This window comes from Rhopalosiphum maidis, chromosome 2, assembly GCF_003676215.2.
Source record: "Rhopalosiphum maidis isolate BTI-1 chromosome 2, ASM367621v3, whole genome shotgun sequence".
Classification (NCBI taxonomy): Eukaryota; Metazoa; Arthropoda; class Insecta; order Hemiptera; family Aphididae; genus Rhopalosiphum; species Rhopalosiphum maidis.
The window spans coordinates 56,848,244-56,872,543 of record NC_040878.1 but is presented as its reverse complement, the minus strand read 5'-3'; the positions used below and the strand labels follow the sequence as shown (position 1 = coordinate 56,872,543).

The 24,300-nt window shown below is 30.1% G+C and overlaps 1 protein-coding gene across 1 annotated transcript in view; it reads right to left on the bottom strand.

The window, feature by feature from the left end:
- Window positions 1-24,300, bottom strand: part of LOC113554664 (ras-related and estrogen-regulated growth inhibitor-like) — a 74,061-nt gene that overhangs the window by 32,239 nt on the left and 17,522 nt on the right. Inside the window, exons 3-4 of the mRNA XM_026958612.1 lie at window positions 20,576-20,632; window positions 4,932-5,008 (exon numbers count right to left, since the gene is read on the bottom strand). Coding sequence (XP_026814413.1) covers window positions 4,932-5,008; window positions 20,576-20,632 — 134 coding nt within the window. The remainder of the gene's footprint in view (window positions 1-4,931; window positions 5,009-20,575; window positions 20,633-24,300) is intronic.

The window sequence follows — 24,300 nt, the reverse complement described above, 5'->3', positions numbered from 1 at the left end:
TATATATTACAAGTATATTAAATCTAAATATTTGAAAATAAGATCATCAAGCAAGCAAAAACCAAATTTAAATAAACGCGTGGGAAAATAAAGATGATTATGCTTGGCGAATCACCCAGTATATAAAAACTTAGTCAAACTCCAGGATGATAAATTGTTATTAATCCGGGACGAACTGAAATACATATTATTATGATATTATGAAGTAAGTAGGTACATAATAAGCAACACAAGGTGTTGAAATACTAAAAATTATGATCGAATTACAGCATTAATAGCGCCAACGCCATCAGAATAAACAATAAATTAACAAACGACCAGTTGTCCAAGAACACTGTATACATAATAAAATGTTTAATATCATAACATAATTATTATACATTTACACACAACCGCGACGATATCTAACTGATGATATTCCGCTTAAAGCGATGTGGCTGTAAGCTATAGTCGTGTCCTAATGTCGTTTATTCAAAATGTACAATTTTTTTACGGGACGATTTACCGTTTTCCGCGGGACGAGGGGCAGTTGACCGCGCATCTGTATAATACACGTTACAAGCATAACAATTAAGAATTGTATAGTGCGTCGCATAGTAAGTATAATGATAATAATATCGAACTCGCAGCGTGACAATTCGATCGATGAATCGATAGCACCACCTAAAAAATAATATAATACAATAATAACGAGGGCGACGGTCGACAATAATGTGATATTATTTATTATGACGTGATGTGATTATATGTGAACCGTGATGCAATTTCACGATTCCCGGCCGATGCGCCGGTCGGCGGCTCGGCGCTCGGATATCATACACGCCGTACAAGGCAAGACAATAATAATAATAATAATAATATATAACAATATAATAATAATATCATAGTTGGAGCGTAAGTATTGATATCGTATTGATGTGGGCGCGTACTCGGCGCTATGAATGAACCGAATCTATCAGCGCGTCGATGGAAACGGTCACACTACAATACGTATTGAGTCTTGATAACATATTTTGTATACGTGTTTTATTAACACTATTACACCATGTGTTATTATTGTCACACCTTAACCGTTTTTTATTATTATTATTATTATTATTATTGTCGCCAGGCACTCAGACCTCGTCCGTCCGTCTCCTGTTCATCGCGCGCATTATCACAATATACACACTTACAATAATTAGAATATACATCGATTTATTATTATAGGCATGTATTTTTTTTTTCATTTCCATTATACGATTTTCTTTCCACGCCTCTAACTTTTGACCGCTGGCCTTATTTATAGTACGTATATTGTTGTCAATTAAGGATAAACATGAACCGAGTCTGCGGCGATAGTTATAATATAATATGTATATATGTTGAATGTATGCTTGGGAATCGATACTTATATATATATATATTATGTATTTCCTAATGGTTATTTACGGATGAGCGAATTTTCTGGTCGTACCTGCGTTTGAATAATACATTTAACCAGATAATTGAGTAACAATGTTTTAACGATTTAACGTTCGACGACAATTAATTTACTTATACATATATATGTGTATAAACTGCTTATAGTTTCACTTCACTCTCTAAACGCACGACACTGGGCATTATGTTATTATTAGTACTATAACCCTGGGGTGGATAAAACGAGTAATATCGACACAATATGTGAGTTCATAATATTATTATAACTAGTTCAACTATTACTATCATATTAATACAATTTATTTTGGTGGTGACTAGAAATAACAAATCGTAAATGTTAAGGCTATTATTCATAACATTGTTTTTTAATGTTTGACTATACAAAATAAAGCTGTTAAAATGTTTTTCCTCTCAATGAAGAATTTATAATACATTCGTTTATGATGTCCAATTTTTTTTAAACTCCATCAATTGACAAAATAAAATCATTTTTATAGTATACGACGTAATAATATCATTCTTCGTTACAAAATATAACAATAAACTCAAATACCTACAAATAGTTTCAAGAATATAATAATACACCGACGTTGCAGTAAAAGCAAGAGATAAAAAAACGGAAAAATATAGTTTACTGGTTAAATGTTAAATCGTAATAAATTATCTCTACTCTTTAGTGTAGATTCATATTTTCTGCTGCAATTATAAGCTCTAACGTTGTCATAAAAACAATTATTAATATTACAAAAATGTCAGCATTGAAATTGGTATCGAAATACATACTTAATTAATCCACCAACGCCCGAGTACATTATTCATTATGACAACATTTTATAATCGCAATAGTACGTATACCATTATTACGAATTATAAATAATACATTTGAGATTAGTGCAAGTGTGCAATACTTTAATAAAAATAATAAGAGAACAAACAAACACAAACATTATGGGTATTGTACAATATTATGAATATTGTATGAAATGTAAGAACGATTTCAATAATATTGACAATCGACCATAATAGTGGTCAACACTTGAAACAAGTTTTACTATCGATATGACATACTAAATAGTAAATAATAAATTGTATTACAACGCGGGATTTAATATGATCCTAAATAACAATATGAAAGTTTAAAAAGAAATAAGTCTTAATATTATGTACTTCGTACTTGGTAGTCTAATAATAAATAATATTTTTTTTAAAATTGGATTTTCCGTTCCCGTTTATATTTTATCTACAGTAAAAGTTTCGAGAAAGTAACGCTAACGCTGAATAAACAGACAAATCGAGATATTTTGTAATAAATCTTAGATCATGACACGCGTAGTATTTTATAGATGAAAAATGTATTCTATAAAATATAGAAAAGAAAATATATCAGTCTGTTTAAACATTTGGAGAAATTCTATAGATGTTACGCCTTTTATATTTTTGTTTAATATAATCCTACATTTTATTGAAGTCTAGTCTAATACCAATAATACGTAGTTGTATAATATAATTATTGTCGAAACTGATTAATAATATTATACAACGTTCTAGTTCATTTTGAACGCATGTGTAGTACAAAAACCTGCTGCTGAAAATTTCGATTTTTCATATTTCTATTTCATTTGCATACGTGAAATAATTTATAGTTGTAATTATTAATTTTTCGAAAATTAATGAACTCAACTCTCAACAAAAATATGTTTAATAACGATCGAAAAACTAGTTTAAACGAGTCTGCCGTCAATTAAAATAAATATTTCACTACATCAGAGCTTCCTGAACCTTAGCAAATTGCTGCTAATTAATTTGCAAAAAAAAATTTCTCGTCACTCGTCGTGTGAGGTTTTAAAAAAAATATAATACGCTATATATTTCTTACACCCTATTACTCTAATCGTTGCTATTAATTATTTCTGAATTCAGACCTAGTAAAATTGTAAGGTCATTAGAAAGACACCTTCGTTTAAAACGTATGATATAAGAAGATAAATACATACATCGATTGGTTTATTTTTCAACGTGCCCACTATATTATAATATTTTAACAGTGTCACTTCTGCCCGAAGCTATAAAACCTGTTGCAAAAATACATCATTGTCTTCCCTCGGCGTTTCTACAATATTTTCTCGTTTTTGCACTCTCGCGATCTACCTACCGCCTACCGGTTTCCGATTAATACTACACGCGCGTGCGAATATAATATACTGCAGCCATCAGACGTCCGTCAATCTGAATAATCAGCTGTCGCTCATAAAATTGTTTGTGTACAGTTAGATCGTTAAAAATAATATTTATTAGCAATGTAGTGCGGTTTACTACGCGATTACGCGTGTATAATATTTACAGTTTAATACATGCAATAATACATATATCGATCGGAAGTGTTGTAACTGAATATCATATTATATTGTTGTAATGGATTATTACTTGTTGGGTTGCCGATCGGACGCGCATTTAATATTCTAAGAGGACTCGGACAATATTCTATAGTTATGGCGATAATATCGTAGTAGGTACCTATCTAATACCGATCTATAATATACTACACGTGGAAATCAATTGATAGACCGCCAAATGAAAATAAAGCTTAAACATGCGCATGATGATAAATAATTACACACGTATTGTATGCCGTTAGGTATAAATTATGAAAAAGTCATCTTCGTTGCAGTTATAATATTATAGCTTGTATACGAGGGACGACGCGCACCGCGCTGCACGGTTTTTATCTATCACGTATAATGTGTTTTTAAGTAGGTACCGCTTTCAATAAAACACATACCATATTGCTGTAGCCAATGATATAGGTATACGCGTACAATATAGGTAACCACCTGTCTATAACCGTATCATTATGTGCGCGGTGGATAAATTAGTATATTATGTTATAGAGAGAAAAATAAATACGATTTCGTTCACACATATATTATTATATTTTACGCGGTCTTAGATGCATTATATTAGGATCGAGCCATTATACTGTATTATGTATTGGTACCTATTCCATTGGTCGCGTATATTTGTGTCTACACGACCGACACGACAATAACAATAACTCTTTCGAGTCCGATTTAATTATACATAATACATATAATACGAACACCGTTTGAAAATTGTTTTCAAACCGAAACGTGACGTTACGTTATAATCGGTTATTGTATTACACGGACGAGTATTTATGGTACATAATATAATATATATAATATAGTGTCATGGGTAGTGGTATACCTATAGTGATAGTACTAAAAGTTGTAGTTGTAAATTGTTATAGTGGTAGGTAATAGTAGGAGACGGACACGCTGTTGTGTTGCGCAAGAATAAGATGACTCGGGAGACGATGATTCGCCGGCGTTGTGCGCGAGCTGCACGCGGAATAGAAGTCGCATTGTTGTCCAGATCACGTATCTCTATTTCTTTCTTTTTATCTTTCAAACGCGCACACGACTATTGTGCTGTGCGCAGGAGGTACAGTACTTTAACTATATACAATAATGCATGCTTACAGTACTTACCGAATATTTGCATGTGTCGAGTATTTCCACTTCTGTAAGAACGCTATCGAACGTCACGTCGTGTCTGTACAACAAGTCTATACGTAACAAAACAAAACAAAAAAGGATTAATTAAAAGTGCATTATGCAAACGGCGTGATAAATGTTATCTATTTTTAAATCAGAAAATGTACTTCGTAGTTCGTACATACCTATACTTGGGTACAGGTATATATATATATATATATATAAATATTTATATAGGATACAGGCGATACAGCATACAGACAGACAACACTTAGGCATTTATAAATCTACCAATAACACTTCAGCTAGAGTTCATATTATAAATCAATACCTAGTCCAAACATTTATGTATATTATTCTTCCGTGACAGGGACTTACACGTTTTAGAATTGATCACGTATTGTTTATAAAAAATCATATAGGCATAATATATTTCATACGATTTTACTTTTATAAGTAATTCAAAAAGTTTTTATTATAATATTACATAGTGTTCGTAATCATTACACGAGCAATAGTGTATAACATGCTACGTGCAAGTTATATATTATAATATTATACTCAACGATAAATTTAATTAAATTTACCATGTTTAAAATACCACTTTTTAAGATATATTAGAACGATTAGGGAGAGCAGCTAGTGCTTAGATATTCAAATTTAATTTTTACCAAAATATTTTATTAAAAGATTGTACACCTATAAAGAGTTCAGGGCCAACGTGATTAAAAAGCAAAATGATGTATTATTATAATATTTTCATTTTTATAGAACGAGTGAACAATAAATTATATTACATATTTGTTACTATACATGAAAGACTATTGTATATGTATATTGTTTATTTGTTTGGAATAACAAATTGTATATTATCAGAAGCAAAAACTCATTGTAAAAATTGCATTTTCCTCACTTAAAAATTAGACCTTGAAACTCTATGGTATCCTTAAATACTTATTCGAATTGATTATTATACCTTTAAATAGTATGCTGAAATTTGTATTTTTCACGACATTTAAAATTATATTTCATGTTGCTATATTATAATAAAAACCACGCGAATTCATACGTCTGCGGGTTGATACACCGTGAAAACCTTATGTGTAATTGTATTATAATATTAATAACTGCGAAGATACTTTATGTGGCCATTAACTGCATAGAAATATAATTAGCCAAACTCCCGAATAAACCAATTTAATCAATGGCTAAATAAAAAAAAATATGATAAATAAGACCGATTTTCCAGTAAAAAAAAATATTTATGCATAATGAAGGTGTCGTATATAATTTTTACCCGACCCAAATGAAAAGCTCTCGTTTTTCTCACGGTTTTATCGTAGTAGTAAGTTAAACCACAAAATACTATAAAATCATATTGTTTTAATCTCAAAGGAAATAAATATATATGCATATATAAATTATATATCATCAGAACCAACGCGCGACGAGTAGAAAATATATTCAAAGAAGCGGCTATACGTCTTATTTACTATGTCGACGAAGGTGTCCTGACCGTAAATATACAAAATTCAAAACCGTCGCTGTATATAAATAGTGGTATACGAAATATTATACGGTCGTGTAATAACAGACGTATTTTTTTATTATTATTATTATGTACGCAACGACGAGACGGGTCTTGCACACCACAGTCGATGGCGGCGTCGGCGGTCGTCCATCTGCGCGCCGCCGACTAAATAGCAGAATCGCGCGGGTGAACCGTGCACGTTATATCCGCCGCCCACGGCCACGGGCTCGCGTTATAATAATAATTTAATAACGAAAGGCGGCCGTCAAAACAAACGAGCAAAGAAGGAAAAGAAAAATTTGATTTCGGTGACGGCGGTCGTTGGTGTTCATAATATTTACATAGATATGCGTACATATAGGAAACGGCGAAAGGAAGCGCTCGCCACAACTTTTTATGTCGCGTACAAATCATTTATAAAAACATCGCTGGCGACGAGACGTTTTATTTTTCTCTCGTTTTCAATTAATCGAGTGGGCGGACTTTGACTCTTCCCCCCGACGGAATTCTGTACGCCTATTTATACTTAATATTAAATCATAAATCATAAATAACGCGCACCACGCTGCGGCGTATAGTAACTAAACAATATTATTTACGTACGAAATGAAATGATAAACGGGCCAGGTATAGTGGTGGTGGCCTATACACCCGATATCGTTATGTTGTGATGTTTGTTGAACTTGCGCGCGTGCATAGGTCGTAGCCCACGCGGCCTCGCGCCGCGACTACCGCAAAAACCGTAAATCGGCGGCAGGTCAAAGGTCCCGAAGAAAAACCGACAAACCATATTATTGTATACCAATACATAACGATATTATTATACCGTATAGTTATCGCGGTGACGTGGAGTATAAACAAAAAAAAAAAACACGGGGAAAACGAAAAGTGCATTTGATTGAGATTTATTGTTAAACACGCGTGACGTATCTCGGTAGCGCGTGTGTGACCACCAGCAGCGGGGCAGCAACCGCGTATAGTGCGGTAACGGACCGAAGGACACGAATTTTTCGCGTCACGAGTCGAGTCACCGCGGCGGCGGTATCTATATAATGTTATCGTATATGCGTATTTATATATTAATAATAAAACGAGGGAAGCAAAATACGTAATATATAATAGTAGGTCTGGCCGTTTCTATGATTATTTTTTTCTCCTCTCCGCGGCAGTATTACCGCGTAAAACGTTTTTCCGTTATTATTATATCTTTTTTAATAGGGTTAGACGAGACCACGTACAATATAGGATGCTCAAGCGGCGGCAGCGATGGTGACGAGTACCTCCCGTGAAGGCGGTCACGATGAGATGTGGGTATACATAATATTATTATTATTATTATTATACTATACACATATTACAGCGTGTGTTTATCAGATCGACTCTGGCCCGCAAATGAACACGTTACGTGTCACGGATGGAAATCTGAGGATATAGGTACACGCTACATACCAGGTATCTACATAATATGTAATATTATGTGTTTATTGTAATATCATTATAGTGTGCGGCCGCACCAAAGCGCCATCAGTTCTAATTTTACGTGCTCGGTCGACAAAAACAGTATGTATAGACCGCGCGGACAAAGTTTTTATGATTATCATTATTATTATTATTATTATTATTATTATTGTACATAGTAAAATATAATGTACGAATGGTTAGAGCCTTAGAACTTAGAAGTAACATATAGGTTACATATTATGTACACATCGCTGCAGAGCTATGTCGCTGTGACTCGATGTTAATGCCGCCACCGTTTACTAACCTCAACCAGATCGTCGCGCAGATTATCTAAACATCTATAGCTGTGTTTAAGCGTGTGTTTACTCGTAGTTGTTGACAATAATATTATTACCATTTATTACACTTACAATTATTATCTCATCGGTAGACTGCATAAGGGTATTAAATAGTAATGACACTATATACAGTCGCATTATTATTATTGATATTATTGGTATTAGTAGGTCGTAGACCGTTGGGCGTAGGGATTATAAATAGTGCATCGTTTCGACGGTAAAGTGCATATTGTTGCACCGGTGTTTAAAGTATTAAATTATATTAACGTAATCACGCAATCGGTTGCTAAATTCCCACGCAAATACAAACAACCAATCATGCAGATATCATTGGCTGCGTCGCTTTAACAGAAATAATAAAATAAACACGTATTATTTTGGTCGCAGTAAATACAAAACAGAGTCGATAAACTTTAGATGGAAATTATACGGATTCTGTTATTTGTCGTCTGCACTCTACAAACTTCTACGGGTTATTGGCTATTTTACACTAGACTATAAACACGCGTTCGAAAGTGCAGTTTAAGTTTAATTTATTTTTCAATTTAGTGTTTAGAAGAAAATTACTTAACAATGTAATACTATGTGCGTATCGGTAAAAATACACACACCTCAAGTGTGCGACGCGACGAAGGACATTGAGAAATCGTATCCATATCAAACAATATTTCACCCAGACGCGTGTTTAAAAGAATATGACGTTGTTAATCAGAACTGCGTCCGATGTTCTTTCCGTGAAATCGTAAAAATTATAAATTATTTATTAATAAATCACAATAATATCGATCATCGGCATGTGTTTAAACTTAGATACTTACTGACCTTTTACTGGGTTCGTGTCAACGTTTTCAATTCGAATCGAATAACACCGAGCGTGGGTATACGCATATTTCTTCTATTGCATATTATATTAGTATTAATGCATAATAGTCAATAATAGTAATATTATATTATAATACATTACATTATATTTTATATTTAACTATGTTACTTTTATTCGAATGTGAAAATAAAAATGTAGAACGTATAATAATTTGATAATAGAAAAAAATATAAATTTCTACACATTTTAAATATCACGCAACAATGCGTTCACTTCGACTACAATAATAATAATTGGTAAAATATAATGTTATTTTATATTTTGTTGTTCCGAATCTATTTATGTACCAACGTACCATTGATACTTAATAGATAAATGCTGAAAAATAAGTCCGGGATTCGTTAAGCACATAAAAAGTGATGACGTCTAAAACGTGAATAACAATACTACTACAAACCATCACGAGCAAATGGCAGAAGTTTAATTTTGGATTTCCATTTTTATGAAAGCCCCAGCCTTTCTGTCACATTGAAAGTTGAATAACTTAGAAAGGGGTTAAGTACAAACGAGAAAATTAAAAGTACAAATCCAATAACACACACAGCAAAAACATATGGATTATGGAGTTAATTCTGTTTCGAAATTCAGTGGTGGCCACCGGTCGGGGACATAGAGCTTAAATTCAATATTATTGAAATGTAAATATGCAGCGGAGTTCGTTGTGATTATTTACAGTGTATAATTTTATAGTTCACAAAACGCTAATAATTATTTGATGTGTATATTATTTGTTATTTAACCTTGCTAATCGTATGAAATGTTCGACTATGAATGGTGGAAGCAAGCAAATAATATAGTTAGAGGCTCTCGAATTTTACACTATTCTAAGTTACAGTTTATGCGTTACATGTTTTTACTAATATTAATAAACTATACATATTTTTAAATTTTTTACGATTAAGTTTTTAAAAATTCAACACTTTAAAAATGTAGATAATATTAAAATTCGAATTCGAATAGTTCGAGAACAGAAATAATATTATCGTAATTCAATATCGTCATTTTTATAGTACCTATCGTTATTTTGATAGTCTGTTAAATGAATATTCTTGCTAGGAAAAGACGTGATTATTATACAATATAATTTCTTTTACGAGTGTAAATGAATATGAAAATAAATGAAAAGTTTACCAAGATTTCAATAAATTATAAAAAAAATGCTCTGAAACTTTATTGGTATTATTCTCGTGTAGGGATTTCTTGAACTACCTATAATCACAACGTATTCAGTAAGTACACAAAGTGAACGATCACATTGTGAAAAAATTACACAGTGTTAAATTGGAGTGACCATTTCGTGAAATATTTTATTTTCGAATTTCACGAAGTGTAAAAAATTTGTTTCCATTTCATGAAAAGATCGATTTCACAAAGTGAAATTGAAATTGAAATTGTTCTACGACATATCAATAGGCAATAAGACTTGTTAGATTTTATTGGAGCATAATTTTTAGTTCATTCAAACTTCGTATGATCGCAGTATATCGTTACAATTTATAGACGATCTATACTAGTATATATCTATACTTGAGTTTTGTTCGCTCGTAGAAATGTAGAAATTATTGTAGAACATTTTTTATTTTATTATTGGATCTCGTATCAGATTTTATACGTATGCGTATCATATAATATATGAAGATAAATTAGATAATATTTGCATACAAATTTGTTTCACGCGATTGCTACATATACACATTGATCGGTCACTAAATTTCAGTACATTTTCCGTTGTATTTATATAATACTGCCGAGAGAGAATACGTGTGGCCGTTGACCGCGACGGCGGCAGGCGGAAAGAGCGATAAATTTGTCTGCGCCGCGAAAACGGGGAGGCGGTGGCGGCAATTTCACACATTTCGGGAACGCGTCCAAGTTTTACACGACGCGCACCGTACAATTTAATATACGTATATACAACGCACAATAATAATGGTAATTTAGTGTCACTGAGATTCCTGGCGTGCCCACGGGAAATCCTACCTCAAGTTATGCGGTCAATGCGCGAGGATTGAGTAACGCACGACGATACGATTAAATAGCCGCGAAGTACAACATATATGGTTCACGTAAGCCATTTTGATGATTGATAAAATATTTAAGATAATACGTTTTTAAAATAATGTAATATACGAGTCGATGGTTTTTCTTTTGATAGAAACTTTCAAATGATAGGCTTATTTTTTTAAAAGATTTTCAGTTATTATCAACCATATATAAACACATTTTAGTGTTTTAAAATTGCTTAAAATTTTTAATTTTTCTCGGAAAGACAGTGAACAATTCAGCTCCTGAAACTTAATGTACTATATAGATTCTGGAATCTCTCCAACACCGAGCATAATATTACATTTTACTTTGATGATTTGGTTGCATTGCTGCATAGTGTTTTCGTAATCGCAATCCGAAATGGACAACATAAGGGCGGTCTGGTTGCGTGGACTGTTATAATAATATTGTGTTATGTATGGGATAAAAATGAGTCGTCCGCATGCGATGGAAAATATAATACCATCCATGACGAATTACTATAATGATGATAATAATAATCTAAAATCTATCGATTGCGGCAGCTTTTGAGCCTAAATCTTCCGTATCATCCCCGCGATGATATCCGTGGGTTTTTTTTTATTGCGCACGCAAAATCGTACAAATATATTACACGGCGGCGCGTTTCATAATCGGAGATGAACCGGCTAGATACATAATATTAATATATATCGTAATAGTGTACCTGTTGTGTCGGGTATACACTTGTTGCTATGGTGGATATGCCTGTTGCGGGACGATCTCGCGACCGGCGAACAGAACCCCACGCGGTATCTTCATTTTCTCGTTTTCCCTCGAGCTGATGACGCGGTGTTAGGTCGGGGCCAGCCGAACACGGTCGTATAGTTCAATTAATCGGATAATCGTTACCGCGTAGTTTATATTATACCAAAAGTATATATTATTTTAATAAACCTACACGAATATTATTATTCCGTATATACGTATTGCTATTCAAGTAAGGTGCGCGTCTCGTATCTACGCGAGTTTACCTACGAACATTGTTGTAACTTATATAATATTTATTAATTATTATATAACGCACATTTCAAAAGGTTTTTACACTTTTAAACTTAAATAGTTAGCGCATTTTCGAATTGATTCGAGCTATTAGCTAATTTAAGTATCCACTTTAAGGTTAGCTTTTCCCAATTAATTTTAAAAATATGGCATTAAATTAAATCATGTCCATTAATAACTATAACTGTGGTCATAACTAATTGTGAGTATAATAACAAGGAATAGATAAAAAAATGATATTCATTGTATTTAAAAATTAAAAGTTACCGCGTGTAATTCAGGATGATTATATACTAAGCCAATATTAAAAAATAAATGAATATAAAAATACATAAACATAATATTAACTTTTAGAGTTCAATATATTATTTATTAAATAGCTGAACATTCCTAACGTTAATTTAACTCAATTTACTCAAGTGATTTTTTTATCATTAATTTACCCACCTTTAAATATGTCTAACTACCGCTATAATAAGAGTAAACGAAACGCGTAAATCATCGATCACGCCGGAATGTCGTAAAACAATGTAATATATCGTTTTAAACACTAGTTGTACGTGTAGTTCAAGTTCTAAGAAATCACGATAGAAACTGAAAAGTGTACAGAGTGCTGTTATTATGATTTATTATATTTTCGTTTTAAATGATAAGTCACCGTGAAATTTATACTATCTATGCGAGAAATTATAATACATAATATGTACATCGACAACAATACTGATCAGAAATTCAGAAATAATAATATATCACGTACCTACAGTGCATTATGTACAATGTCGTTTTAGTTATGGTTATTCGAATGTCGATAAAAGTAAATGCACAACCTATAATAAAACATTTATTATTATAAAGGACTATCTAAATTATATTGTTTGTTCACGTGCAATTTCATAATCTATTTTAACAAACTCAGGAATTGAGCCGATTGTACATTTTAAAAAACTACTAGCTTTAATTAATACGTTATAAAATATAATAAATAACGTATTTCTCACTAACAGTAATCATTTTCATTTCGAGAAATTTATTTTTATATTTGTATACATATAATACATATATGTGAACGAGTATAATATAATATATTATATGAATTGATCACAATAATGCAATATAGTATACAGCATTCGTTCTGTTAAATAGAATATTTTAATTATTTTTTTTTATTTTACTTTATACCCGTAAAAACATATTATATTATATTAAATTATTTTTAAGTACCTACTGTTTTATTGTATTAAAATGGTTCTTTATTATGAAACTATTGAAAAAATGTATACATTTCTTACTCATTATTGAACAGTTTATTTAAGCATTTTTACTATAGTGCATTGAAATTTATAAATCTTCCAACAAATAACAAAATTATATAATAATACACTTTTAATATATATTTTACTGAGCTAAAATTAATACAATACTAACTGTATAATATTTCATCATAAATATAAATGTTTAAAATTTCTTGTAAAATGTACTATTAATTTAATAAAACTTATTTTTAATTTTATAGTTATATATATGAGTAACTTGTAAGACATACGAACATATTATATAAACCCCATTTCAGTTTTAATTAATTGTCGTCTCTCAAAGTTTGTCACTTCGACTAACTGCTCCTCATTTCATTTTATAAATGCGCCCACTTGCAATTTGTTCTTCAGACCAAGTAATTTACAATATTTAAAAGACAAATCATTCTCTACTAATGAATTGACAAGTATAAAAACGTTATGGACAGTAATGACGGAAGCAAATTGTGTTATAATAATAATTATATACTCTTTATTCTAAGTAAACATCATCATTGTCAGCATAGCTGCATCAGGGGCTAGGGTGACTGGATGAATGTATAGGTATATAGAAAATAATTAGATACTCCAAAATCATAGACACATATAAATCCAGAACAGGCACCCAATGGAACACATCGCGGCGGTCCATCTGTAGTGCCTTAATAAACATAATGTTATGTGTTATTATTAGAATCTATTTATTTCGAACAGTCTAGAGGTATTTGGATCATTTGGAATGGCTTTAATGGTGTGTAAAAAATCTTACTACAGTTAGCGCCATAAAGCAGTGCGCGGGACAAGTTAGATTTATGAACCTTTGGTATTCGGAGACACACACATAGTTCACCAACATCAGATGCTAAATGTGTCCTAACAACGACATTATTATGTTGTAATCTCAAATAAATTTGCTTAAATATTTTAGAAAGGCCGTGAGAGTGTAATAATTATACTTCGTTATTTTAATCATTAAAACATCGCGCGAGCTGATAAGCCTGATGTTTGTTACCGACAATATGTATTTTATGAGCTTATTGATGTGTTATATGGTATACGGTGGTTAATTACTCTAAGAAACTGACTTATGTAAAAGTCCATAAAACAAAGTGAAAGCCCTACATCATATAACTCTTTTTTTTTCTGATAAATTCAATACCGTAAAACAGTTCATCAGAACTCTATGAATAACGTTAATTAAACGCGTAACGTACATACACTATATAAGAAACAAATAATTAGAGTACCTATTTAATTAATAAGATATAAGTAAAATATAAAAATTAAAAATTAAGTTTATGTAACACGTTTTAGCTACACTATGAAGTTAATTGATGAACCATGATAAATTAATTGCATTATTATTAAATAATTTAAAAATGCGTGTTGAAAACGATTATTTAATTTGTTTCTATAACAAACGTCAAACAATAGAAATACGTTAGCCGTTAGGTAAGTAAACGTCTTTATTATTGTGCACTTCTAAAACATCGTAAAAACTAAAACAATATATTATTCAGATAGATATAAATAAAAATATTTATATAATATACCCTTCATATTGTCTACAACCTATGATGATTAAGCCGAATTAAAAATAATTTTTAAAGTTTATAACAATTTAATAATTATTTAAAACACAAAAAACTAAATACTAACTGTTTTCTGTGTCTACTTCTGAGGTTGAATATAGGTTAATAATCGTATACGAATCAATATTATTGCAGTATAAAATCACCGAATCACTGAATAAATTTTAACTTCTAATATATTTGTATGAATGTTATAATTCATATCAAACATTTTATTTAATCATTTAAACATATTTATAAGTGAAATAAAATAAATGTTTAGGTTATTGGTGCTGAAAAACAAAATTTGTACTCGTTCACAGTTGTATTAAATTAAATTTTATTTTCAATTAATGTATTATACGAGAAGTTGCGTATATATTTAATTATGTTTTTTTTTTTTTTTTTAATACGGCCAAAGTATAAAAGTCGTAAACTAGAGAAATAATTTTGAAATCAATACAACGACGACCAAGAATAAAATATCAATTTACAATATAGAAAAACCACTTGCACCCTTTAAAACGTGAATATGCTGCTTGAAATATTAACTTATAGTTTATAATTTGTACATACTAAGGCCGTCACATTGGGCTTTCTTAGGTATCATGTTAAATGAAATTGAATACCTATTGATAAATAATTTGATGATAACTTTCAATGGTGTAATCAAGAATTTATTAATCTAAATACTCAATAATTACTTTTTTTATTTAGTCTAAAAATCAGTACCTTTAATTTGTTTTAATAACTAACAGATCACTTGATACTTTTATAAGTAACATAAAGTTATACCATATTTATTAAATAAATGATAACTTATTTAGTAGATTATATTTGAGTAATTTAGTAGGTATAGTATATTTAAATAATGTTTTATTAAATTATTAACTATAGATACTTACTCAAATAAAAATTGCTAAAAATATTTATTATAACACTGATGTCTGATAATATATATATATGATAGGGTCTATATAGGTATTACGCTTTTAATTAATAATTTATTAAGAGGATATAATACCCACACGTGTTATCTATGCCTTATTAACGCATAACATGGAAAATTTTACGTTGAAGGTATGTTATTATCGGCTTGTTATGTAGACATGTTATAGAATTATGATCCAGTGGGCCAGATCTGTAGATTTTTTTCTAGTTAATTTTTTTTTAAAGCAAATTATTGTATTATTTAATATGCATTATTTATTTATTTTATTTTTCAGACTAAACTTTAATTATGTGAAAATATTTTTAGATTTTCACATTATGAGCAAAGTGATAAATGTATTTGATATTACAATGATAAGTTTTTTTTATTTGTGTTCGTTGTTATCACCTTTTATAGAAGTAAAACTATTTCAATTTTCAACTTTAAGGATGATTTCGGGTAGAAAATTAGACCTGGTTGTTACATTAAAATTGGGAGATCAAAAGTTCTTACGGATACTAGTCCAACCTCCCTCCCTTGGATACGTCAATAATGGTTGCCTGTAACATTCTACGTAGGAGGCCTCCTATAAAATAACGGATAATTTCATTTATACCGAGCATTAATCATTTGTAATTTATAATTTTTTTTTTTTAAATTAATCAATAGTTTATTAATTAAAAATAATGATAGTAATAATAGCATTACAAACCCGCGTCACTCTATACATTATACATATTTACTTAGCGGGTGTTCTAAATATCTTCATTAATCATAGGAATATCATCATCTTCATACAACATATAATAGGGCGAGGTTTGACCCTTTTTTTTTTGATTGCTCGTTTATACCGAATTACCCGCGGCGGCGCGGCTGTGGCACGAGATCGCCACCGGTAATAATATATTGTAACAACTATACTGCGGTAAACAGAAGATGTACAATATTTACAACAATATATATTAAACAATATGACGTACACACCAATAATATATTATATCTATAATAATATTAAAGATAGTTATATCATATACGTGGGTCGGTTAACGGTGGCATATTATTATAACGGACCACGCAAGAAGGGAATATAATAGTAGTACCTACACTCGACTATTAAAATATGATGTTTTTATAATAGTTTAAACGCTGATGAACTGTTTGTGCTCATATATTATTATTTTAATATATATTAAGTCATATTAGATAATAGAACACTAAATTTCATTTTCAATTTTAATACACAGGTAATGATATAATGTATATTATACAGTATGGTTACTAGGAAATCATTTCTTCTAACTGCAGACGTTTTTAATATTTTTATTATTATTATTACTATTATGTTATTATAACAATAAATGTCCAAACATACATAAACAGATTGCTGTTGCAGGTGGCAGGTGCGTATAGTGCAAGTAGTAAAATATCGCCACCGCCGTCTCGGTGCAATAACGCCAGTAACGCATGTTTTTATGATTTAAGTACTGTAGCGCGCGTGAATTGTACATAATAGTATAATGCACATCCTAGAGTGACGAGGTAGAAGTGTTAAAATACTAATGAATACAATTTAACTTGTAACAGATATCGATGAGATATATCTAAAAACAGCATCCCGAAATCGTTGAAGGTTATAAGCAAATAAATATTCAGGGGCGTAGAAAAGAGAATTGAAAATTAAAAAAATTATTCTACAATTACGCCATTCGTTTACTAAAAGTTACTTGATTAGATTGTACGTACCTACTGTAAATAACACTTATGATTTAAACGATATATAACTATGCTTGTAATTTTAAAATCCGATTGCTATAAGTCACTGGTAAGGTCATTCGATAATAATAATAAATCTATTTATCCAATCGCGGCACGTTTAAATAACATTACAAGCTAACCTATACATATTACAAGAACATACAATTATTATAATATTGATTATGTGTGCTAGTTTTATATTATATTATAGTTATATCTACATCGTTCTCTACCTTCGCTGTCATCTCATATATCATACGATTCATACGTAAATAGAGGATTTGAACGGCGAAGGGTACGTGGATAAATCTAGACCCGACTTGAGAACAAAACGTATTGTCGATCGTGGTTACGTCCAATCGCGAGTGTTTACGAGTGTTTATACGTTCCCAGTGCAAGCAGTATGCGTTGAACCACTTGATCGGAGTTCATCAAAGTCCGATGCGCGCGCGCTGGTACCTAGTATAATAATATTTACTGTACTTACCTTAATATATAATTTAACATCTATATATATATATATATATATACACATAGAAAAAACATTATTAACGTTTTAATATACACTGCACCGCTGCAAGTATTGTGTTTACTCATCGATTTCGATGGCCGTTCTCGTAGTATCCCGCACATAACATAATATAATATTATTATACAATATTGGGTTTTGTGTTATATATTAATATAAATACGCACAGGTAAGCTGCATGTCATACGGACCAGCCGCCGAGCCATCATCGTCACACAACGGCGACAAATAACGAGTTCGGCATTGAACTCGAAGATATTTTTTTCCTCTTTGTACAAGTTATAATTGACCTAGATTCGACGGGTTTGCCTATGTGTAGTATATTATTATGTATTTATACATGTTTACATAGGTAACTGACCATGCACAGCGGATATAGCGAACAATACACGTAAAATAAGTACTTATACTATGTACTCACTACCGAAAAGATAACGATCGTGTAAGTAACCCGAAGCAGATATACCGATTTTGCACAACATATATCCTATGGTTTTGCGTTCTTTCACAGCATGGTAGTACCCGGGGTCTGTATTGGGCAAAAAAACTCTACGAGTTAACCACTTTAACCGATGATTAAAGTTTACAAAATATATATTAAAATCTCTAAATATTGTTGTTTATATTATTATATTATATTTACCAACACAAATATTGAAATACCTACAAAACATTGTCTAAAAGAAGAAGACAGTATCTCCGGAAATAACTTTACCGGCATATTTAACTTTTACTTTTTATTATTTATAAATCGTATAGTCGCCATGCGGAGTCATAATACATATATTTTGTACATAATTAAAGAACTACCTGGAGGCTACAACTATTAATAATAATATATGAAAAAAAATTGACGCGCTGCAAATCGAACAGAGAAAGAAAAATATCAATCTCTATCACAATAATGAACTATATCTATAGTGTATATAAATATATTAAAATATGTGTTTGCGTGGCCACCCATTCAAAAATGTAATATTATTGTGCTGTGAACAATATTTGTATGTTGTATGTATAAAGTGTACGTATATATAATATTATTATGTATATTATAAAATATTATGAGGAATCGCGAGCACGCGGGCGTGATAGCCGCTGGCTTTGCTTGCGCCGAGAAATTCTATATGTATATACCTACTTACAATACATACAATAATATATAATACATATGTGTACGTATATACAACAGTACGGTGTACGTGTACGCGCGACCGCTCATTGTTTTGAAAAGTGATATTGAAGTAGACGTTTGAAACGCTTCGTATGCATAATAATGATAGTAATAATTTATCCGCAGGGTGTTCGGTAGAATGAGTATGTAGGGTAATTTGATAATTATTTAAGAAAAATATCGAGATCCAAAGGTGTCATAAACATAATGATAATAATATATTTGAATATCTGTGTGCCGCCCGGTGCATTGCTGCAGAAAAAAAAACACCTTCTTACGTACCGCGTAGGCGCGCATAATCAGGAGTGTGAGGATTTAAGCGATTTTACAACGCCGACTTTTTACGACCCTATGTATACGACTATTGTGTACAATAACCCCACCGAAAACCAGTTATGTAATAATTCTAGTTTCGTGTGCGCACAAATATAACAGTAAAACTCAAAGATAAAACTGTCGAAACCCAAATAATTAGTATGTGCGTTGGCACCGAAAATAATTATTTCACGTTTAAACCCATTCGATTTTGATTTAAATTATTCACCGACGGCTATAAGATGGGTACAGCTGCCACAACACAGAAGTACTTATTTTTAACTTTTAAAGAAATGCGTGGACGTAAGGTAAAAGGTAAATAACTCGTTAACGCATATCTATAGATCTAGTTGTTAAAATGAATCTAACTACGGTATAAACATTTTTTTAATCAAATATATTTTCATCTAATGATCATAAAATCTACTACAGCGTCGAACATAATGGTTTTTCTGACACTTGCTATCTAATATATCGATAATTGTCTTAAAACATGTTGAAGTTGACCATTTCATTATGATATTGTAAAATCAAACATAATAATCAGAAACTACAACGAGAATTCTTGTATTTCTTATATTATTCACCTGAAGTTACAAACAATGTTACAATAAATATAATATACTATATTAAATATCGTGCTAAAACCCAGTGCCACCACTGCACTTATTAAACATATAACCAGTAGCCAGTACCCTATCATATTCATAGGTTACTATTTCAATTTCGAAATCAATTTTTTCTCCTACTAATAACAAATAATAATGTATCATTATATACTTAATTAGATCTTACCTGTGTTTGAACTGTATTCTCCAATATATCTTTTTGTCAGGTAACGGACAGTGACAGCTGTAACAAAATGAAAATAAATTAATAAACTCTTAAAGATTAACATATTTAATTTAACAAATCAAAACAAAATCGTTTAAAAATGGACAATGTTACATATTACATATTATACAGTTATATTGTGATAATGGGTTAGGTTAATAATATATTGTAATGTTAATGTAGGTAATGGGTATAGGCGTATAGAGATAGACAACTATATTAACTATAATCATAAGTATCTACAGTAAATATTAATCATTTACTAAATTATTATGATACAAATTGTTAAACAATTATAATCTATGAGTATAATGACGTGATGTTTCACTGTTAGTATTTATTAAGTACCAAATAAATAATATGCATTTGTTTTTGAATAATCATTACCAATACTCATTTCCTTATTTATATGTTTGTACACCTTCGGTGATGTATTTAGTTACAACTGAGTAGTTTGTTTTACTCTAAAGACCAGCTACTGAATGTCCATCAATAAGCATAAATATTAAATACGTAATATATATTAGTACACAACAAGCCATAATTTTAATTTATGGTTTTATATTATTTAATAATGATAGGGATATCATAAAACTTAAAATTATTTATATATTTATTTACGTGTTGATTAATATATACATATATTACAATAAATTGATTTAAATTAAATGAATACACGAATCAATTAATATGAATAGTGAATACTGTCGAATACCTATAATATAATACAATATATAAAACGATAGCAATTTTTCTCCTTTTAAACACGTAGTCAAAACAAAATTTGAATAATCAATTATGACCACCGCGCAATACACACTCATCATTACCGGGATATAGGGCAAACAACGGTGCGAAGGACTCCGTAAATTTCGGTTCAGCAATAGTAACAGATATTTTAGACTACAGAGTAATTATTTTAAACGACAGACAACCGTCAACGTACATCGTATTGCCTTTATCGTATGATTTTAAGCTAAAGAACAGCAAAAATCAACACAGAGGAACATTTACCGTGCGTTATTATAACTGCCAACAGGTGCATGTCGGACGGTAAAAACTGAACTGTACACAAGCAACAAAAAAAAACACACGCGCACGTGTGTTTCAATAATATAATAATAATACATTAATGTGATAAAAAAAAAATCCTACATCTATATTCAATTATATTATATTGTTTACATATAATACGTAACGTTGACTTATCAACGGCGGGATCTGACACATTTGAACACTCTATACGCTTGCGGTTTGCCGGGTCGCATCACTCACCACAACCTTCTATATTACTACAACGAAAATCCAATAAAATGATTACCTATTAATGTTTAGCGTATAATATGTAATAAGTACGATGACGACGTGAATATAATATTAATATGAGTCGAAATTTCCATTCAATACTTTTATAGTTGGTCTGTGTAATCGAGTCAGTTTTCGTGTTTCAATATTTTTGTACTACGTACCTACGATCGAATATCGTAAGAAAAAGAAAAAAATGTTTTTTTTTTTTTATTATTAAACAAATTATCATTGGACATTATTATTAAGCTACTGCCTATCTAGCATGACAGTATCTATCACGATAATGCACTAATGCACTATGCATTAATTATATTAGAAATAAAAAATTATTGTACTAACAAATTGCTAAACATATTATTAATTCAAACGAAATGCGACGCAAGAAATTTAATTTATTACTTGCTATGTATTAATATATTATACACACAGAAATAAATACCGAAATTGGTGAAACGACATATTTATTTCAAAATAACAAGTAGTTTTCATTACATTACAAGCTACATTTTGTATATTCAAGTAAAATGTGAAACTTCACTTACATAATAAACAATATACACAATATGCATAGGTAGATATTATTATATTATGATAATACACTGTGAATATTGAAAACAAGTAAATCGCACAATAATCTATAGGCATATAGCTTTATTATTATATTTATAGTAGTTGAAAACGTATTTTCCAATAGTAAAATTATTCAAAGTGGGCGATCTCAAATATTTGTACAGATAGATCATCTCTTATTGTTTCAAGAAAATACTTTATAGTTCTTGGTTTAAAATGATATTAATTATTAAAGCAAAATATATAATTTAGCTATTTATTATATTTTACAAATTACAGAAGTTGTTACTTGGTAGGTATTAAATCATTTTAGTAATATGTTATTTTTCGTTCGAATAAACGACAAAAATACCAGTTAGGGATCTCTCCTATTTTTATTTTTTTAATTAATTAATTTAAAATATAAGTATGGGTAGTACGTATAAATGAATATTTTATATTATAAATTCAACTTCATTCCATACTATACATCTTTAGCATTGAATATCATAAAACCACATTTATAATACTACTCTTGTAGTCTTGTATAATATGTAATGACATACGTTATAACATGTCAACAATAATGCACACTCATGAATTACTTTCATCCTGTAATATTTTGTATCAAGCATACAAATTGTGTACGTAGGTTTGTATAAATATCGTTGCTAAAGAAAAATAATATTAATAAAAACTGCATGTAATTTCTTTGAACAGTAAAATAATTTGATCGACGTAAACAAAAATTTGATTAATGAATTAAATTGTTGGGTATATAATATGTACATTCTAGTTTTTAAACTTATACTCGACAGACGATACATACTTTAAAAACAAATAAACTATAAAGATGTATTTATCAATTAAAAAGATCAACTGCTTATTCGCATTTATCTAACAGGAAAATATTTAAAAATTCTAACAAGTTTCCATGAATAAAGTATTTAAAACGAGAATATAAATATTAAATTAAATTACTTATTTATGATTAAAAACTTTTTTTTATATAGTTTATGTATATCTACTTATCCATTTGTCTTACTGTATTAAATATGAATTTGTTATCGTTTAGTAAACAAAGAAAAACATTTTTATTATTGAATTTGATATTATTTCACTCAAACTTAATATTCATAAGTTACGATTATACATATACAAGTACTGAATAGAATATTAAATAACAGTGAGAAATCTTAGCCGATTGTATTTAATGGCATGAGTAATGCATATTTATACAGTTAGAGAATACGAGTAATGTAAAAAAAATTGAAACTTATTATGCGTTTAAAAATTTGATGACAATATTAAAAAATATGTAAAAGCGTAATTTTTATTTTAATAAATTGTAATATAATATACATAAATTATACATATATACCCTCCATGAATAGTTTATTATTTTAATTATATTACTGTGGTGTAAAATTTGAGAAATTTTAGGAGTTATAATAAGGTATAAACACTTATATTGTTGTAAAGTAACATAATACAGTATAAAAACATTTAAAATAATTTAAAACGTAAAACAAAAAAACTAAATGAATAATACGTTGGTTAAACACTATAAAAAGCTGGCGGCCTGCAGCCATATGCATTTATAATTATAGCTTAATTATTTGTGGTAGTGGTATTACCTACTAAATGTTTAGCGTTAGTCTTACGCTAAACAAAAACCAGGTCATTTCAGACACTGACCTTGTACTATATTGTATTATGTATCCTAGAATTTGGTAATCTTCAAAAGTTTTCATAAACTCGGTCATCCTTTATTATTACATCAAATATCACCTTACGCCCGAGGGAGGCTACATGTATATATGTATATT